Source organism: Plecotus auritus (genome assembly GCF_963455305.1).
Source record: "Plecotus auritus genome assembly, chromosome: 6".
In the NCBI taxonomy this organism is placed as follows: Eukaryota; Metazoa; Chordata; class Mammalia; order Chiroptera; family Vespertilionidae; genus Plecotus; species Plecotus auritus.
The window spans coordinates 141748026-141770087 of record NC_137773.1 but is presented as its reverse complement, the minus strand read 5'-3'; the positions used below and the strand labels follow the sequence as shown (position 1 = coordinate 141770087).

The window sequence follows — 22062 nt, the reverse complement described above, 5'->3', positions numbered from 1 at the left end:
AGCATTATGCTAAGTGAAATAAGCCAAGCAGAGAAAGATAAATATCACATGATCTCACTCATTTGTGGAATATAATGAAAAACATAAACTGATGAACAAACATAGATCCAGAGACAGAGAAACATCAATCAGAACTTCAAACCTCAGGGAAGGAAGGGGAGGATGGGGGTAAGGGGGAGAGATCAACCAAAGGATTTATATGCATGCATATAAGCCTAATCAATGGACACAGACAACAGAGGGGTGGGGTCATGAATGGGAGGTGGGGGGTAATGGGGGAATAAGGACACATATGTAATACCTTAATCAATGAAGAAATTAAAAAAAAAAAACACTAGAAAAGATAGCTGTACACCCATGTTCACAGCAACATTACTTAAAATACTCAAGACATGGAAACAATCTAAGTATCCATGGATGGGTGAATAAAGAATCTGTGATCCTATATAATAAAAGTGTAATATGCAAATCGACCCAACAGTGGAACGTCCGGTCGCTATGACGCGCACTGACCACCAGGGGGCAGATGCTCAACGCAGGAGCTGCCCCCTGGTGGTCAGTGAGCTCAGCCAGAAGCCGAGCTCACATCTGGTGAGCCCAGAGGCAGCGAGCCAGGCTCATGGCTGGCGAGTGCAGGGGCGGTAGCAGGAGCCTCTCCTGCCTCCACTGCAGGTGGGCGGTAAGGAGCGAGGGGTCCAGGACTGCAAGAGCCCTGGACTGTGAGAGAGATGTCTGACTGCCAGCTTAGGCCCGATCCCTAAACTGGCAGGTGGACATCCCCCAAGGGATCCCGGACTATGAGAGGGTGCAGGCCAGGCTGAGGGACCCCCCCACCAGTACACAAATCTTATGCACTGGGCCTCTAGTATATATGTATGCATATGTGTGTGTATGTGTGTGTGTGTGCCTTAAACTTATACAGGAATGTATGTCAATTACTTCTCAATAAAACTAGGGGTGGGGGTTGGGAAACCAACAAAATAAACAGGGAACTCATGCAGCTTAACAAAAAGAAGATAAACAACCCAATCAAAAAATGGGCAACTGATCTAAATAGACACTTTTCTATTTAGAGGTATTTGGGCTACCTGAAAATACATCTTTGGAAATCAACCTGAGTAATTTGCCCGTGTTGTCAAGTTTAGCCTCTTTACGTTACAACTGATTTTTCTAAGAACTTTTCTTGGCCTTCACTTTTGTACATCTTCCTTTTTTGTCCAAGTCAGTGTGACTGATGAATTAGTGTTATTCTTTATTACACATAGTCCTAGTCTCAGCAGTTTTTGCCATCCTGTGTGGCCCTAGAGAAGTTTACAAGTACAAGAGTCCAGCCAGTTACAAACACAACAAGACAAACTGTTGAGTTCTGAAAAAGAACAGTGCTTGAGCACTCCAGCCGAGGAGAATGAAGACGTTTCTTCCCACCTAACCACAGTGCCTGCATTTCTCTGAAATCTCATCTTTTATCCTTTAAATGCATGAAAATTTTGTGTCTTACTACATTTTCTTTAATATTTCATATTTTCCCTCAAATCATAAAGTTGACCCTCCTGGCAATCGAGCAGGTATACACAGTAACTCCCTATATTCCCTGTACACTCTCATGGATATAGGTACCCCAGTCTGAGAAGCACAATACTAGAGAAACTTGGCAGTTCCAAAAAGTGCGGGTTGATAAGTTCCCTTCACTTTCCATCCTGTCCAACTACCCCATCACCAAATTCATATTTCTGCAGAATGTATAAATAGGCACACTATGGAATAAATAAATTAAAAAGACAAGTTTACAACCACTCAGAGAGATTTTGCCTCAGTTTTGTGCTAAGTCTTCCAAACTTGTTGGATTTTAGAATTAGAGATAAGGAGCTTTGGACTGATAGTATCTATATGAAAAATGCAAAGTTAGTATTACATAAAAGTGCTAAAAATCAACATCGGGTGTGGAGCAGAGCAGGGAGAAAGCTTCTATGAAGGAATATGTGTTGAAGATGGGCAGAGGGCTGAAGGAAAAAGACAGGGAACTACTGTGGTAGAAACCAGGAAGCATGAGCCTAGTTCTTCTTAGTAGGAGGGCTGGTACTGTGCAACAGCAATGCATACACAAAGCTAAGTGGGTTACACAGGACAAGATGGAGAAGGCTTCAAAAGTGAGGCTGGCTCTGGCCAGGGAGCTCTGGCCGGTATTTTGAATCCACACCAAAAGGTTGTGGGTTCAAAATACTGGTCAGGGCACATACCTATGTGTGGGTTTGGTTCCCAGGACACAAAAAAACTGACCAATGTTTCTCTGTCACATCAATGTCTCTCTCTCTGTCTCTCCCCCTCTCCCTCTCTCTCTCTTCCCACCTTCCCTCTGTCCCTCCCTCTAAAAATCAATGAAAACATATCCTTGGGTGAGGATTAAAAAAACAAAAAAAAGCGAGGCTGAAGAAAGAATTCTGGAGTGGGAAACAAGTGACAGTTTGGAACAGGAAATATGACAGAAGTCTACGGTGGCAAAATTACTTTGAAGGAGGCAGGAAGAGAGTCCTAGACCAGTGATCTTCAACCTTTTTCATCTCAAGGCACATATAAACTAACTACTAAAATTCTGCAACACACCAAAAAATATATTTTTTACCGATCTGAAAAAAATAGGTATAATTTTGATTCATTCACACCAGACAGCTACTGTTGTCATTTTTTTTAAAATTTTACTATCTAAGGGAAAAGAGGTCAGTGTTCCTGACTAAATAGTCAGGTACTGCAGGTTTTAAAAAAGAAGGATCTCTTACCCTTTGTGACAGCATGGATGGTTCTGAAGATTATTATGCTAAGCAAAATAAGCCAGCCATTAAAAGACAAATATCACATGATCTCACATATATGTGGAATCTAATGAACAAAAAAAACTGACAAGCAAAATAGGTCCAGAGACATGGATGCATGGAACAGAATGATAGATCTCAGGGGGGGGGGGGGGGGAGGGTAGAGTGAGGGAAGGAGGTGAACCAGAGAATTTCTATGCATATATGCATAGCCGATGGACACAGACAGTAGTGTAATGAAGGCCTGGGATGGGACAGGGGTTGAGTGGAGGGGGAGGTAAGGGGGGGGGGGGATGGGGGACATTTATAATACTATAAATGATAAAAAAAAATAAATTTAAAAAATCAATCATTATCAAGAAAAGATTAAACCATATCCACACACTGCATTAAAAAAAAAAAAGTTTGAAGAGAGTAATGACAAATGGTGGCAAAGAACACTAAAAGTAAAAAAAAAAAAAAAAGAAGAAGAAAATGAGGCCTGGTCAATGCCATTGGATTTTCATTTTTAAAAGGAGCTCAGTGGTAGCTTTCTAAAGTGGAATTTGAGGGTAGATTATTAAAAACAGAACATGCTGTAAGGGTAGGATCAGCATGGGAAAGTAACCAACTGTGTGTCCCGGCATGTTCCAGAAGCCAGTTAAGTTTGCTACTGCATTCTTCATGGGTGGTTGTTTTTCAACAGGCTTAATGTGTTTGTCATATTTAAAAATATTCTTTGCCAACAGAAATCCAATTAAGAATTAATAAAAATTTCACAATGGGGACTTAACAAACTCAGAAAAACAAACAGAAAACAAGAAATGGGAACTATAATAATCAAATATTTTTCTACATAATCAATAAGCTTAGTCAATCACAAAGGACAATGCATCACTGTCTTTAAAAATCTCTGCTGCCTTAGTATGGACTTGCAACATCGTGCACCAGACAATGCCATCTCACACCTCCACTCCCCACAGAAATGTGTTCACGGATCACTGACTTCAGTCCCTTCAGTCCCTTGTTAACCAACCAACCAATCAACCAACCAACCAAACCCTTACTAGACTTAAGACACAGAGAGTCAGGTGTCATCCCTGCCTTGGCCTGCCAGTTTCTCGGCCTTATGCCTTTGCTGAGGCCTCTTGGAAACCTCTCCCCATCTACCAGGAAAATTTCTCCTCATCTCCTAAGATCCTTTACGAAGTTTTCATTAAAACCCATAGTCAGTAGGTATCAATAGTTCCCTTCTCCAAATGAAAACTTACATTAGAGCATTTGTCACCATGAATCATACTTGCTTTTTAGAAAAATATATATTTTTATTGATTTCAGAGAAGAAGGGAGAGGGAGAGAGAGAGAAACATTAACGATGAGAGAGAATCATTGATGGACTGCCTCCTGCATGCCCCACAATGGGGACCAAGCTCGCAACCAGGGCATGTGCCCTGACTGGTAATCAAATTGTGACCTCCTGGTTCATAGGTCAATGCTCAACTACTGAGCCATGTTGGCCAAGCCGTACTTGCTTTTTTGATCATACACTTTTAAAAATCATTGAATATTGTTCCCTCTGATCTGCAGGGGATATATTCCAAGATGCCCAGTGGATGCCTGAAACTGCAGAACCTATATATACTATGTTTTTTCCTATACATTCATACCTTTTCACTTATAGGAAGCACTTTATGGCTTCTCTTTGGAATATCTCAATTGCTAGCATCACTACTCTTGTGATTTGGGGCCACTGTTAAGTATGAATAAGGGTTAAACACAAATCCTGTGATAATGAGACAGTTCATCTGATAACAAAGATGGCTACTAAGTGACTACTGGGCAGGTAGCATATACAGTGTAGATACACTGGACAGAAGGATGATTCATGTCCCAGGTGGGATGGCATGAGATTTCATTGTGCTACTCAGAATGTTGTGCAATGTAAAACTTATGACGTGTTTATATCTGGAATTTTCCATTTAATATTTTTAAACCAAGATTGACTATAGGTAACTAATACTGTGAAACTATGGATAAGGGAGGACCACTGTAATAGCGGCTGTACAGAAAAGAAAACGGGAAGGAGAAATCAAGGTGGAGGCATAGGTAAACACCTGAACTTGGCGCCTCGCACAACCACTTCAAAACTACAGCTAAAAGACAAAACGGACATCATTCAGAACCACAGGAAGGCTGGCTAAGTGGAAATTCTACAACTAGAAGGGAAGAGAAAAGCACACTGAGTCTCAGAGGAGCTGCGCAAGTAAAGGGTAGAGGCACGGAGGCGTGCGCGTGGAGAAGGCTGGCAACTGAGTACGCGGCTGGCTTTTTCACGCCTGAGGGAGACACAAGCTCCCAACTGCTCTGAACTCCAGTTCCAGGCGAGACTCTGGGGACCCAGACTCATATGGGGAGAAAACTGGACTCTCTGGCAGTGGGCGGAACTTGAGGGCGGCTTTCTCTCAGAGGTGCTTGCAGCGATTACCAAGGGACACTGAGACCCGGGGGCCTATTAGGGCAGGGCTGACGGGAAGCCATTGATGTTTGCTCCACCGTGAGACTCCGCCCCATCCAAGCTGTGCACAGAGGCTTTTGCATATGAATGGCCTGGTCCTTTGAAATCTAAACTTACCTATCTAATTGCACCTGAGTCAGAGAGACCAAGAATATCCAAAAGAAGGCCCAAGGCCCCACAGCAGCTTGCATTGCTTCACAGCTGGGCCTCATCTGGGCACCTCCAAAACCCAAACAAAGAGGAATCTGCAGATCTCTCCGTAGCTCCTGCTGGGTGGCCTCAGGCAGAGGCTAAATTAGCACCTCCTTGGAGATCCAAGAGCCAGTGTACCAGGGGTCAGAGTAGGACCATCCAGATTACAACTCCTCAGATCCATAAGGGACACACTAAGGGGGAAGACTCAGTGAGCACCAAAGCCCCACAGAAGCAAATCTTGCCCAATAAGGGTGTCTCCAGCACAGAAATTCTCCCATCGTAGACACAGCTGATCCACACAGCCAATTGGCATGGAGGTCAATTCCTCCCAGTGATACCAACAACAATCAAGGTTTAACTACAATAAGACTGTGCACACAGCCCACAAAGGGGTGCACCAAGAGTGTCCACCTCAGGTAACTGGGGAGGCTGAGCCACTGGGACACCTAGCTATAGGACACCTAGCACACAAAGCCACTCTATCAACACAGGGAAGCAGCCAAAATGTGGAGACAAAGAAACAGATCACAAATGAAAGAAATGGAGGAAAGCAAACGACTGGATATAGAGTTCAAAACCACGGTTATAAGGTTTTTCAAGAATTTTCTAGAAAAGGCCAATAAATTTAGTGAGACCCTCGAGGATATGAAAAAGGACCAACTAGAAATTAAGCATACATTGACTGAAATAAAAAATAATATACAGAGATCCAACAGCAGACTAGAGGATCGCAAGAATCAAGTCAAAGATTTGAAATACAAAGAAGCAAAAAACACTCAACCGGAAAAGAAAAAAGAATCCAAAAATATGAAGATACTGTAAGGAGCCTCTGGGACAACTTCAAGTGTACCAACATCCAAATTATAGGGGTGCCAGAAGAAGAGAGAGAGCAAGATATTGAAAACCTGTTTGAAGAAATAATGACAGAAAACTTCCCCCACCTGGTGAAAGAAATAGACTTACAAGTCCAGGAAGTGCACAGAACCCCAAACAAAAGGAATCCAAAGGACCACACCAAGACACACGATAATTAAAATGCCAAGAGCAAAAGACAAAGAGAGAATCTTAAAAGCAGCAAGAGAAAAACAGTTATCTACAAGGGAGAACCCATACGACTATCAGCTGATTTCTCAACAGAAACTATGCAGGCCAGACGGGAGTGGCAAGAAATATTCAAAGTGATGAATAGCAAGAACCTACAACCAAGATTACTCTACCCAGCAAAGCTATCATTCAGAATTGAAGGTCAGATAAAGAGCTTCACAGATAAGAAAAAGCTAAAGGAGTTCATCACCACCAAACCAGTATTATATGAAATGCTGAAAGGTATTCTTAAAGAAGAGGAAGAAGAAAAAAGTAAAGAGAAAAATTATGAACAACAAATACATATCTATCAACAAGTGAACCTAAAAATCAAGTGAATAAAAAATCTGATGAACAGAATAAACTGGTGAATATAATAGAATCAGGGGCATAGAAAGGGAGTGGACTGACAATTCTCGGGGGGAAAGGGGTGTGGGGCATGCGGGAAGAGACTGGACAAAAATCATACACCTATGGATGAGGACAGTGGGGGGGTGGGTAAGGGCATTGGGTGGGGTGGGAACCGGGTGGAGGGGAGCTATGGGGGGGGGGGGGCGGGGAAAGAGGAAAACTGTAATATTCTGAACAATAAAGATTTTAAAAAAAATATAAGAAAACGGGAAGAAGAAAGAAGTCAAGTAACTTGCCCAGTCACACAGAAAGTGGAAGAGCTGAGTTTATAACCCAGGTCTGGTGGCTTCAAAGCCCCGACTTTCATACTATACTATACTATACTATACTATACTATACTATACTATACTATACTATACTATACTTCCTTGAAGGAAGGCGTACCCTATCCACCCCCCTTCAGAACGTTTATATTGCCCATCAGCCCCACATATGCTAAAAAATAACCAATTATTTTGAAAACACACACACACACACACACACACACACACATTCTCTTGACTCAAGAACCAAGAAGAAGAAGCCAGTGGCCAGAACAATCACTCAATATGGAAGGAATTCAACACAGTAGCAGAGAGCGGTACAAATGGGTTTCCTCTGTGTGATGGGGCATCAGGTCCCTACACACTCTTAAAGGTCAACAGAAACCTGTTCACATCATCACTTTGATGACCTGCTGAGTTCAAGATGGAATTTTACCAGTGCCAGGGACAAAGGAGAAAACTCTCTTCCACATAGCACTTCAGCAGCTGGTGAACTTATTCAGGATGACCACTTAGAAGATAAAGGACAGGCATACTAAGAAAGTAATCTGCGTAACAGATATATCCTTCAAACATTTCTGACTTATTTGATCTTTGAGAAATTCCAAACAGAATCCAAGAGCCTATTTCACAAAAGAATATGGCTGGTGTTTAGCTGCTGAACTGTTGTTTGACAGACTAAGAAAATGGGAAGGTCTTAAGCAACAGCAGCAACATGTGATTAGGTATCTGCTGGAAACATCTGAATAGGATACTCAAATATAAATGTATCACTTAGGAACCTATATATCTATGTCACATTGCCATCGTCCCTAAAGTGGAAAAGAAGATTAAAGAAGTAATGATGAGAGGGAATTCTGGGGGGAGTGGGAAGTGAGTCATTGATACATAGTTATGTGTAACTAACCTAGGTCCAAACATTACCTGCTTCCTAAAAATTAAGACTTGCAGTGAGATTTCTGGCCTTCAACATTAAATACAGACATAGTCAAGAAAAGAAACTGACAGAGGCATCATTATAAGTATGGCTCAATTTTATTTCAAACGATTTCTATCATATTCAGGATATGAAACCCAGGAGTTACACAAGAAGGGATTGTGTCACTTCCAATGAAAGAGGAAGGGCTTTCATGAGGATTCAATACTGTAATGAACAAGAATCCCAGCAGTAACAAAAACATCTAGTTAAGATTAAACTGAAAAAGTAGGTGGGTGGTTAAGCAATAGGGACCCTCTGGGGCTGTGTCTACCACCCAAACTTGGTGCAAATTTCAGGCTTTTATGAAAATAAAACGAAGTCATTCTCAGAAACTTACAAATAGATTAAAAATAGTACCTTTGGAGACTTAATTAAAAGTTCCTGTCCAAATGGATCTAAAACTTGTGTTCGTGTTGTTCTTTAACATCAAATCCCTACAGGAAATGTACATTAGTAGTGACTTCCAAAGAAAGAAGCTATGGGGTCAGGAGAACCTTAGTTTCACTGTATGACCCTTTGCCCTTCTGAATTTTGTGTATGTGAAATAACAATTCAAAAATAAGTAAAAGCATTAAAGACAAAAGTCCTAACCCAATGGCTGAAAGACAGGGAATGAGAGAGATAACACTGCCAGCTCAACTGTTTTAGTGCCAAGAAATAACACCTGGGATATCCTTGATGAAAAAAACATGTCTTATTCATCTTTTTTTCAGCATTTAGCACAGTGCCTAGAGTATATTAGCTCAGTAAATGTTGACATGAAATAATAGCTCTCTTCCCCACAAAAGGGCCAAAGGATGGATGCTATAGTGAGACAAATTTCAGCATATTTTAAAAATTACTAATAGCCTGAATTGTCCAAATAGGAAATAAAATGACTAGAACGAAAATGAATTTTCCATTAGTGAAAGTGTTCAAGCATATATTAGATGATTATTTGCCAAGTAACAGTGCACAAAGGATTACTGTATCAGGCAGCCAGGCAAGAGGCCGGGGGTTGGCAGGCTTTTTCTGAAAAGGGCCAGATAGTAAATATTTTAGGCATTGCAGGCCAAAACAGTTCCTGTCATATTTTCTTTCTTCTTCTTTTTTTTTTTTTTTTTTACAACTCTTAAAGAATGTAAAAAACATTCTTAGCTCATAGCTACACACACACAAGAAGGCCCTGAGCAGGATCTGACCTGCAAGCTGTAGTTTGCTGACCCCTGGACTAAATGATCTTCCAAACATGTTATTTTTGATCCTTTGAAGTTGACAATAATGTATTTTGTTTTTAGGGAGACTGACATTTTGGGAAAAATATTTTTAGAGAGTAGCAGAGATCTGCAAGGATGCTGAGGGGGAAACAGATTCCAAGACCAGATTCCAAGGCCACATTTGCTGGTCTACAATATGTACCTTGTAATGATGCAAACACATCTTCATGAAGTGGTAAATGCAGTCTACACAGATCACTCTCACACATATGTCAGCATCATTAAGCCAAGATGAATCTCATTTGATATTTATTGAAGCTCATAATATGCGGGGAAGACTACATCAGCGGTATCTCACATCCTAAACAGGTATGTTATCACACCGCTGTTGGTTTCCTTCATTACTTTCTCTTCGACCTCTGTGATTGCCTTCCAACTTCTCTAGTGCCACCCTGCTGGCCCTGCTACTCCCCACCTCTGACTTGATGCGAAAGAAACATTGAGCTGCTTGGTGCTCCTCTACTCTAACATACTTGCTGTCCTGCCTCCACAACCCTGAATGAACAGCCGCCCCCCCCCCCACCCCCCCCCGTCTAAAAGGCACACCAGCCCCCATGACTGCCTGGGACTTTTCAAAATCCAGATCAGAGATTTTTCTGTTACAGAAAGCCTTCCCAGAGCTGCCCCTCACTTTCTTTACTCCTCTCATGCTCCATCCATCAGCTACAGTTAATCACTTCTGTCTCTAAGCTACCTCTACATTTAGTAGTGCTGTTCAACTTTTTGCATATGTCTCCATTCTATCTGCCTGTCAAGTCTACAAATATAAATTCTAGCTCATATTCCTCTCAATATACCTTAGTCCCTTGAAGAATGGCTCTCAAATGTTACTAATATGAAATCTAGAAACCTAAGAGAAACAAGAGAAAGAAATCTAGAAACCTAAGAGAAACAAGAGAAAGAAAAAAAAACCTCAGGCTTCTGTGATTGGGAGGACAAACTTCAGGCTTATTACCATGGAATATGGAGACAGGAGTAAGAAGTCAAGAACATATGGAGATATGCCATATGACTTGGAAGGTCTCTAAACCTATTATTTATTGTTTCTTAAGGACTAAGATCTCAGAGGATAGGAAATATGCATGTACAAATCAATTTAAATGAAAACTTAATCAAATACAAAAGTAACAAAGAATATCTCTTCCTGAAAGTGGGTACACAAGTTAAAAGCCTACATTCACAGACTCAGAGAATTTCTCCACAAACAAATGTATTAATTACAAAGGAAAGAAAAAGTGACTCTTCAGTGACAAAAATCTGGCAGACACTATCTTAGTAACGGGATCAAAGTTAACACCCACAGTAATGGGGCAACTGGACATTGTGTGCTGTCAACAGAATGCACTAAAAGTAACATTTCCACTATATTCAGCTGAAGATACATGTCCTGCGTCTAATCGGGAGGAAATATCAGATAAACCCAAACTGAAAATCATTCAACAAAATGACTGGGACTGGCTGGCTTATAATTTTTAAAAGTGTCAAGGTCTTAAAATCAAGGGAAGGTTAAAGAACTATTCCAGAGTGAAAGATTAGAAAAGTTTGATGACTGGGGGCAACACCTGAATCTTGGATTAACACCTCTCACTATAAAGGATGTTACTGGGACAAAATCTAAATGGGAGAAAGGTATATGGAAGGTCTTTGCCTTATTCTTGTAAGGTTTCTGTAACTGTCCCAAAGTAAAAATATTAAGACAATTTTAGGGCCTACACAAACCCAGCGTATGGTATGTTCAACGAACAAAACCAACCATCGTGATAGAAGTTAGAATAGTAATTACAGGGTGGAGTGGGACTATTGACTGGGAAGGGGCATGAGGAAGCCTCTTGGGAAACTGGAAATATTCTATATACCCTGAGCTGGGTGGTGGTTATAAGGCACCATTTTTATATAGCTCATATATAAAAATCTATGAGCTATATATTTACAAAGAGTGCACTTTACTATATGTATGTTATACCTGAATAAAAAAGTAGAACAGAAAACCCTATATTCAAGCTATACCAATCCTACAAAGAACCTTCCTGTATTCATCCAACTGTTAACAGATGACGTATTTAAATGTACCGGTAGCTTTGGTGAAAAAAAATTAATTGTTCTAAACAAGGAGTCTAAACGAAACATCATTCCATACATTTTTCTAGCATTTTGTTATTAAAGCTGCTGAAGATGCAAGTATTTTGGCTTTGCTTCTTATATAATTAATTGGAGCAGAAGTGCTTCCTGGATTGAGTCTGCCCAATCGTTCTCCCTCCAGGGGAGACCAACAGGATTGGGCACAGCAAATATTACACCAGTACAGTATTTTTGAAATGAAGAAGTAAAACTGGTAGAAAGTAAACAGCAATCAGAAAGATAGAAAACTAAAAAACCTGTCTTTAGGGAAACTAGACCCTTAGAAGGAGGGCAGAAAAACAGACCAGCCTGACTATACTAAAAAAATCTAACTATAATTTTTCCATGTGTATTGTTGGGCTTTTGTTTGTTTGCTTGGGAAGGGCACGGGAGTTTTGAATGGTTCAGAGAAAATGCTAAAAGCTAAGGTAGTTGGGAGCTTGGTCTTCCGTCAGACAAACCCAATTTTGAGTTCTGGCTCCACCTCTCACTGGCTGAGTAGACATGGGCAGGTAACTTCATCCCCTGTGCCTTGATGTCCTCATCTATAAAGTAAGGATAATTACACCCAACCCAGGAGGTTGTTGGGAAGGCTAAATGAGAATGTATGTGATGCTCCTGTTAGTGCCTGGAATACAGCCAGCAGTTAATAATGGTAGCTGCTATCAGTTTTTCTTGTCACGCCCCCCATTCGACCCACACACACAACAGTGCCTGACTAATGTGGTTGCTTTTTCCCATGCTCACTATGAAAACTTTACCTGCCTCAAAACACATCGCACTGAAATCTCAGCAGTCTTCATGGTAGTCACAGAGGCGGTTTAATTAAAAGGAAACAGATGGTCTCCTGCTACAGATCATCAAGGGGAAGTCCAGGGGACAAGTTCTAAGGGGTTAGGAGCACTCTGTTCAATTTCTCTGAGGCCACGTGGGGCCGTTCACTTAGCAAAAGTGCCAGAATAACCACAATTTGGTCCTGAAGTAGCTCCTCTGGGCCAAATGGAGCACATAGAGCAAGCTTCTGTTTTCATTTTCCCAGCTGTGGGGCTTCGAGCTCTGGCAGTCATTAAAATAAGCACGAAACCACATGACCAAGCCCCACTGACAAACAGAATATGTTCTTAGCTGCTGATGGGTAAGAAGGAGGTGGAGATGGCCAGAAGTGGGGAGAGGGCCCCTCTGGCATATGGGGCCAATGCACGTTCTGTAGGCTAATGATGCTTCTGCAACTTCATGAGTCTTGGAAATAATTTGCAAGACTGCTAAAGAGGGAGGTTTTAAAAACCTTCATTTCCAAAACCAGGGGGAGAAGTTCCAAACTTAGAAGAAAGATTAGGCTTTACAGGGAGATGAAAACTCAGGACTCCTAAAGGGGAACCAGCTGGGTACAGATGCCTCAATTTCTTTTAAAAACTGCATTCGAGTCAAGATGCCCCTAAGCCAAACTGATGTCTCCACAAGACAAAATGGTTTTTTGTGACTGTTCTGTTAGATGGTAATAGCTGATTACATAAGCAGGCAGGATAATTGCTATTATGGACGGGTTGTCCCCTCACCTCCATGTGAGCCACCTACCCTACAGAATCAACATTTGTTCCTTTAAGAAGGTCAATCAGTCACTTCCATAGTCTTCAAACTGTAACCTGCATTCTCACTGGTTACTTCTGGGAATTGCTTTTCTTTTATTTTTTCTATTGTAATAACCCGAACCTTCACATATAATCTGCTCACAGCCAGCCTCAGTTTTTTGAGAATGGACCCACTAGATACCAGTATTGTGGGGGTGTGGCATGCCTATGAAGGAGTGAGAGTAAAAGCTGAGAAAATCTGGGAAAGTGGAGAAAGAGACAACACAAGGATGATGGAAAACAAACAGCATGTCTACTTTTGAGTGTTTTTTTGTTAATTCACCAACCAACAGTGTCATATTGCTCCATTCTATATATGAGATACAGCCACCTGGATTTACCTGATTTGCTGGGGAGCCGTTAATGTAAACCAACAACTAAAATCTGTGATGGTTTCCTAAAAGCTGGCTGAAAAAATGAAGGCTTGCTTATGAATAACAGGTTTCTATGGTTTCCATTTTTGGGACCTTTAAGGAGTTCTGGAAAATGAGAGAAGTGCTAAAAAATTGGGGCAAGCCAGTACTTGATTTCAGATTTTCAAAATATTTGAGTTCCAAAGATGAGAATAAGGATGGATTCTATATCCCACTGAACAGATACTTTGCTCCAAGGAAAAGTGCCATATGAGCCATTCTAGTCCACATGGTATCTTTGTCCAGTTAGAAAATTGTACCCCTTCAAGACATTTTACTTCCTTTTCTCAGAAAGCTCAAGGCTTTTTTACTCTTTTCTGCCAAAAAAAACTGTCATTATAAAAATACATCCATAATACCTATATCTAAACAGAACCCCCTCAGATGTGACCTTTTGTACAGTACACAACCTGCACAACTGTATGCAGCAGTACTGAGTAATCACAAGAGGCCACTATGGTTTATTTAAGAAGAAGGCACTACCAAGTAACTTATTTCTGCCTTGGCCACAGAAGAGCCATAAGCAGGATATATCTGGAACTCAGCAAGGTCTCTGACAAGACTGCTCCAGATATCCTAATAGATAAGATGAAGATGTAGGAATTAAATACTAACATAGAGGAATTAAGAAATGGTAAGATAATCTTATTCAAAGAATGTTGGTTAAAGAATTAACTGATGTTAATAAGAAAGGAACTAATAGTGGTAAGTCTTCGGCTCAGTCTTTGGTCCTGTTCAATTTATTTTTACAGTAGGTCCCTCTGTTTCACAGTTTCAATTAACCAAGGTCAATCACAGTCCAAAAATATTAATTAAAAAATTTGAGAACAATTAATAAGTTTTAAATTGCACACTGTTCTAAGCAGTGTGATGAGATCTTGCCCCATCCAGCTCCGTCCTGCCATGGTTGTTAATCATCCCTTTGTCCAGCATATCCACACTCTATATGCTACTCCCTGTTAGTAAACAAAAATAGAAACAAAAACAAACTCTTCAATTATCAAGGATTCTCAACTATTGACATCACCTACTCTGGACATCTGACCAGATATCATCATCATGGCTCAATGATCCAGGATTACCCAAAGCAGCTGATCCTCCTAATATATAGCTAGAAGGTCAAGAGTAGCCTACATCCCAATGCCTGCATCATTCACTTCACCACATAGGCATTTTATCATCTCACTTCATCACAAGAAGGGTGAGTACAGAACAGTAAGATATTTAGACAGAGAGACCACATTCACATAATTTACAGTATATTATTGTAAATATTCTATTTTGAGTTATTGTTGTTAATCTCTTACTGTGCCTCATTTATAAATTAAACTTTATCACAGGTATGTATGCATAGGAAAAAACATAATACATATAGGGTTCAGTATTATCCATGGTTTCAGGCATCCACTGTGGGTCTAGAAATGTATCCCTCATGGATAAGGTGGGACTATTGTATTTTATTTAACTATATTAATGAATATTCATCAGTATTTACTAAGTATTTCATGTATGCTGAACCTTGTGTCAGGGGCTTAAGCAGTAAAACAGACAAATCGATTCAATGCGGTATTGTTATTATATTTTATCAGTGACTTGGATAACAATGTTTGCTTATCAGCTCTACACAGGACATGAAGCAGGAAGGAATAGGCAATACAACAGATAACAAAAATTCAGAATAAAAAAGATTCTTACTGCCTACAATCAATTTTAACAAGATTAAAAATTTCAGAGGTAATATAGGGTTATAAATCTCAGTCCAAAAAAACCCCCCACAATTGGACAACAATGCAGTCCGATACACTGGAGGCAGTACAAAGATGGAAGGGCATAGCTTCTTCATAAGCCAAAGAGACCCAAGTTCAAATTCCACTTCTGCTTCTGGCCACACAATCTCAGACAAGTCATTTAACTTCTCTGAGCCTATTTCCCCACGTATAAGATGAGACACCACATATGATACAGAATTATTGTGAGGATTCAATTAGAAAATAATGTATCTGACACAAGGTACTCAAAAGTAGAACTAATATTATCAACAAAACATGTGCCAAAGTCATTGGAGTTTCCATTTAGTTATTCCTCCAATAAACAATCATATTATGTACTAGTCCCAGTGCTATATTTCAGGATTCAATGGCAAAAAAAGCTATGGCTCCTGCTTTTAAGGATCTAATAGTTTTAAGGGTTAGACAGACCAGGAAAGACAGTATGGCAGTTTGTGGGTAAAACTAGGACAGTACAATGTGATGTTTGTATAGGGTGTTATGGGATGAGGAAGGAGGGGGTATCTAAATTAGACTGAAGAAACAGGGATTTGTATTTTAGCAAAGATCTGTATTTTAGAAAGGGCACAAACACCAGTGAGGGCCAGACTGCTAAGGCAGGGCAACCAGCTTGGAGGCCATGCAGGAATATAGGCAGGAAGTAAGAAGAACCTGATTTAAGGCAGTAGAAGAGAAAATAGAGAAGAGGAAGATGTGTCAATAGATATCAAGGATTCTGATGACTACCTGGGCTCAGAGGGATGGTATAAAAGGGAAAAGTCCACAATGACTCCCAGGGTTCTGTTTTGAATGACTAAATGGAAGAAGGAGAATGAGTGAGACTACAGAATGGTGAATCACAGGTTTGGTGGAGAGACGCTGAGCTTCATTTTGAACTTGGTGAGTTTGAGGGCTGGCACTCAGGAGAGATCCAGGCTCAAGAAGAGCAGGGGTCATTGGCACATAAATGGGAGTTGCAGCTTGGGAAAAGCAGAGAAGGCAGAGCCTTGGAGAAAACTAGCATTTAAGTGACAAAAGGAGGAAAAGAGCCCACAATGGAGAAATACTACAAAGCAGGAGAGTTTTTTCATATGTGAAAGAATATCAGGCAATATCAGAACTGCTGAGAATTCAAAAGATTAGGAAGGAAAAGTGTTTAGGAGTTCTGGCAACATGGGGTCTGATGACTGGAAGCCTCAAAGGCATGATTAAGAGGCTGGGAGAGGGATGAAAATGTGAAAGACAAGGAGACAGATAAGAGCTGCTCACATACAAATGAGAAGCACTGAACAATGCTAAGAGCTGACAGTGTGACAGTATCAAGAGCACGATGTGATGTGTGTGTTTACAACAAAGCCAGATGGGGCCTTAGGTTATCTCAAGAAAAAGTCCTGCTTTTCATGATCAGACCCCTTGAGGAAAGAGGACTTCCTTTCTACACCACACAAAGAGAGACTGTCAAACAAGAACAAGTTCAAAAGAGGGTAATCAGAATGAAGAAAGTATGAGGTAAGGTCAACGGTGATCATTCTGGGGCTAGACTGATACCAAATGAATAGGCTGTTACCCAGTCTGCCAAGACCATGGAGATGTATATTGTCTACTTGGTAGCAAGGCAGCACCTATTTTTTCACCCTTGAATCACAACTGGGTCTTACTTACATTGAGAAAAGTATAAGTAAGGATTGGGAGATAGAGAAGAGGAAGGCATTTATGAACTTCACTATTCCATGGGTAAAACTGGAAAACTGAGGCAATCTGAGAGAAGGTCAGGAATAATCAGGGAACTCTAATCTAGTGGTCGGCAAACCGCGGCTCACGAGCTGCGGTTTGCCGCTCTGTTGACTAATGAGTTTGCCGACCACTGCTCTAATCAAAGAACTCTGTTACTACTTATTACCACTCAGAGGATTCATTATCTTCTACCCCAATATCTTGATTCCTTTCTCCCTCCTCTTCCCTGTATGGGGTCACACCAGTCCAGCAAATCCCACTTCCTTTCTTTCAAATCCACCAGCCCTCTCCCTCTCCACAGTCACTGCCTTGATTCAGGCCTCCTTCTTCTGTCACCTAGACCACAGCAACAGTGCCCTGACTGGTCTCCCTGCTGGTCCATCCTGTTCAATGTAATCACCACAATGCTGTCTGAGTAATTTAAAATAGATGAGAGCCTGTCACACCTTGTTTAAAATCCTTCAGTGCCCCATTCTCCAGCACCACCCTTTCAAAGTAAAGTCCAATCTTCTCTACATAGCAATATTAACTGCTGCAGTTTATTGTTTGCCATCTACCAGAGCCAACTGGATAACACTCACCTTATTTAATTCTCACATCAACCCTGGGAGGGCTTATATTTCCTCTTTTTATGGATGAGAAAACTAAAGCTTAGAAAGTGACTTGCCCAAGGTCACAAAACTAGTTCAGCAGCAATGCTAGTATTGGTACACAAGTATTTTAGATTCCAAAGTCTGTGTTCATAACATGCTATTGCCCACAAGGCCCTTCATGATCTGTCTCCTACTTACCTTTTCAGTCACCTCTTATTCTACAACTCCACACTCCAACTTAGGTGAACTACTGGCAGGTCATGCATTGTCACCCACAGCCTTTGCTCACACCACTCCCAGGGGTCTGCACTATCTTCCCACCTCTCACCTTTAGGACTGGGGTAAAGCGACACCTCCTCACAGAAGCCTTCTCTGATCCCCGAGTCTGACCTATGAGCACCCTAAATCCTCCTCTAGAAAACATCTACAATAGCTTCATACAATAGTGCTGTTGTCTATCTCCTTGAAGTAGAAAAAAAAAAATTCCTTGAGGACAGGGAGGTGTATCTTACTCGTTTTAGTATTTCCAGCTTGCAGAGCAGTGCCAAGCATAGCGGAAGCTCCATAAATACTTATGCTTATTCTTTATTATGAGAGGCTGGCTGGGAACAGAAAAAGGACCTGTGGTTGAACAAGAGCCCTATACTTAATTTCTTAAATGGTTTCAAAATATGTCACATGAAGCTTTCTCTGATGTCTTCATGTGACATGAGAAGTTGTCACCTCCTCAGAGAAAAGCTTCTTCTGCTTCCCCCCAGTTACTTTCTACCCCATTACTATATTCCTTCCTTTCTTTTTTTAAAGGCATCTATCAGGATCTGAAACACCTACCATCCATTAAAAGTATTGTACTATTGACTATCACCACCAATGCTGCCCCCATGATTAAAAAGAAGGGCCCATGCCTCAATGTTAGTGGTGCATAACAAAATTCTCAGTTGGTGTGGAGTTTACTGTGGGTAAAAAATCTAAATGAGCCCTAGCCAAAGAGCTCAGTCAGTTAAGAGCATCACCCCAACACACCAAGGTTGTGGGTTCAATCCTAGGTCAGGGCACATACAAGAAGCAAATCAATGAATGCATAAATAAGTGGATCAACCAATCAATGCTTCTTTCTCTCTCTCTAAAATAAAATTAAAGAGCCTAGCCTGGAGATGGAAAGGTGGGAAGAGGAAGACAAACTAGCAGCTTTCAGAGATGTGTGGGCAATAAACTGAAAGTGAAATCCTTAGGAGCCTGAAGGAGGGATAAGGAGCTGAAATTACTGGGTAACCGCTTTCAGCTCAACTTATAACTTTTTAAATGTCAGAGCTGGGGGGAAGACCAAATAGGAGTAGCCAGTAGTAAGCTTCTGTCACTTAAGAAATTTAACCAGTGGAGGTATCACAGAAGAAATCCAAATATTTAATGGAAAAGGAAATCTGGGACCCAAACTGGCAGCTACAGTATGCCTGGTTTCAGCTGCACAAAAATGTTTAGTTAATTGCCAATTTTTAAAAATTGTATTAGTTGCCAGGGTTTTAAAAAATCAAGAGACTGACCGCACGTGTGAGCACAAACGCGCGCGCACACACACACACTGGAGTTTGTTTCGCTTCTCCAACATCATCTACGCTAGTATTGTGCTCATAAAACTCAGTTCAGCAAAAATAAAAGTTTGACTCTATTTATGACATAGAAATTTTCTTACACCTACATTTACCTTGCCTGACTAAGCATTCAAGTTTGCAACCCTTGGACCAAACCGAGGAATCAAGAACCTTAGCTCAGAAAAGCCCAACTTGACGTCCTCACTTCAAAATAATGTTACCGTCTCTAAGAAGGCTCAGAAAGGGGAGCGACGTGCCAGTCACACAGCACATCCGGGCAAAGCCAGGACGAGCAGCCAGGCGTCCTAACTCCCGAGTTCCAACACCCGGTATTCTGAGCACTCCCGGTCGGAGGACTGAAGGGGCTGACGTGGGAAATTAGGACCTTCCTAGTCAGAAGACCCGGGCTGACCGAGCCTGAGGGGCAGTAAGTGGCTAAGGAGGGCGAGAACGACAGTCAGTTACTCGGTGGGGAATGGAGGATCCTGAGACCCTCCGTGACCTTCGCCTTCGCCGCTGAGTTCGCCCCCTCCCGCCAGGATTCCAAAACCAACGCCAAAGGACCCCACTCCTCCTTCACCAGCACGGCTCACTTACCGCCGCTCAACTTCCGGCAACCCCACAGCGTCGTCCGAAGAGCGCGGCCCGATGACGCAACGTGACCCCGCCCCCGCCTGCTTGTGGTTAGTGGTGCGCATGCGCACAAGGAGCTGCGGACCTGTCTGGAAAATGAGCCCCTAGCACCGGATTGAGTGGGAGGAACCTGAGTCGTGGGGAAGGCGGAGCGTCAGTGGTGGGCGAGGCCCCCTGGTGGGAGCTGACCTGGAGAGGCGTCACCTTATCTGATGTGGGAATGTGTAAATGCCCTCAGCCTTTTAAAAAAGTGCTCCACGTTCTCTCTGCTGTTTTCAGAGGATGACAGGAATTATCATTTCTATTTTCTGGTAGAGGCAGCATCAAATGTATTCCAGGGACCATTAGGAGATAGGTGTGGAGAGACAGAAGATGGGAATTTTAATAGGTCAATGAAATTCGATAATGAGCAACCTGCTCTTTCTAAACCAGGCATTATTCTCATAGCTCTCCGTTTTCAACTGGATAGTTATTCATCTAAATTATTTATTGAGTGTATATTATGTGCTTGGGGTGCAGAGATGTTAAAAATACAATAGTGAGTATAAACCTAATCTGATATATCAAGCCATTCACAAAGTGACTGTGATGTAGTTCTTTGGACTCATAATAATAAGAGTAATGACTACTGTTTGTGGATTATCTACCATGTTTACAGGTTTTCACATCTCTAATTGCCACAAAGGTCCAACAAAGTAGGTGTTATATTATTCCCATTTTACATAGGAGAGAATGGAGGGTAGGAAAAGTTAAGGGGCTTGCTGAAGTTAAAGAACTTTTGGCCCAGGATTCTAATCGAAGCCTGTTTGACTTAGTAAAGAGATACTTTATCCAAAAGGATTCTTATACAGAATGAGGGAGGAGAGGGAAGAGACTATTGCAACAAGGAAGGGAAATATTGCAATAGGAAATCACTCTGACCAAAAGATGTGCAAATGTCTCAAGAGTTAGGCAAAAAAGTTTCTTCAGTAGGGAAGAGTGAACTAGACTAAAAGAAACTGGGTGTGGAAAAGTGGGAAGAAAGGGTGGTTTGATCTAATAGTAGTAAATCAGACTGTTTTACCTTGAGGCCAGCCAGTTCTCAGGAGGGGCTGTATGCAGTTTCAGCCTGTGAGTGAATCAACATTAAGGAGTCTGGGGAGCTTAACTAAAGTTGGTTAATAGGCACTTTTTTGTTTGATCAGTGAAGACAAGTAGTTCAGCTAATTACTTATAAGGCAAAGAATATAAATTCAAGACTGTGTCTGTCCTTGCTGCAGATAAACAAGGAGATATCCATAAGTCTTATGTAAGTTATGAGAATTGATGTTTCTTTGCAGTAAACCATTTCAGAAGCACAAAAGTGTGTGTGTGTGTGTGTGTGTGTGTGTGTGTGTGTGTGTTGGGTTGGGAAGGATTTCTTAACCATTGCTGTTTTTTAAGAGCACGAGATTCAAGTAAAATTCAACATTGTCAACTGTTTTCACTAACCAGGTTCCTCTGCTGCCACTGCCCCTCAGACAGCATCCTTGGATCACACTAAATTAATTCTGGTGTTTTAAGCACACCCTGCTAATTTATCTCTTCATCTGCAATACCCTCACACTTCCTCTGATGCCTTTCTCCAACGTCAAAATCCAGTTGAAACGTGGGTGAATCTTAGACAAAATGTTGACTGAAAAAGAGAACATATTATATGATTCCACTTAGGTAAAATTATAGAATCAGCAAAACTAATCTATAGTGATAGAAGTCAAATCAGTGGTTGCCTGGGGCACAAGGGAGGCATTGTCCACAAAGAGGCATGAGAATTTTCTAGAAATGTTCTATATTGATTGAGATGGGGATGATGTGAGTGTATGTGTTTGTCAAAATTCTACATTTAAAACGGGTGCATTTTACTGTGTATATTTAATGTAATAAATTAAAAAACAACACAGTAGGGATGTCATCTCCTATGTGTCAGATACCCACCACCTCTAGGCTTCACTCTATTAAGCTTATATGAGGGTAGGTTGAAGTTAGTTCTTTATAAGCTTGTTTCCCCAGCTGGACTTTGAGATCCTTGTAACTAATACCTTTTGGAGTTTCTGCCCAACTCATAATTTTTCCCTCTCCTCT

General features: G+C 41.2%; 1 protein-coding gene across 6 annotated transcripts in view; it reads right to left on the bottom strand.

Moving 5' to 3' along the window:
• ATG7 (autophagy related 7) overlaps window positions 1-20054 on the bottom strand; it is a 267739-nt gene extending 247685 nt beyond the window's left edge. For 4 of the 6 annotated variants that reach the window (XR_013960775.1, XR_013960776.1, XR_013960777.1 and 1 more), the window contains exon 1: window positions 19927-20054. Coding sequence is in view for 1 of the 6 variants with exons in the window: in XM_080671745.1 (XP_080527871.1) it covers window positions 19927-20027 (101 nt within the window). In the remaining 5 variants the exon portion in view is untranslated. The remainder of the gene's footprint in view (window positions 1-19926) is intronic. The other 2 variants (XR_013960778.1, XM_080671746.1) reach the window with 1 other exon arrangement.
• Window positions 20055-22062: the final 2008 nt, after the last annotated feature.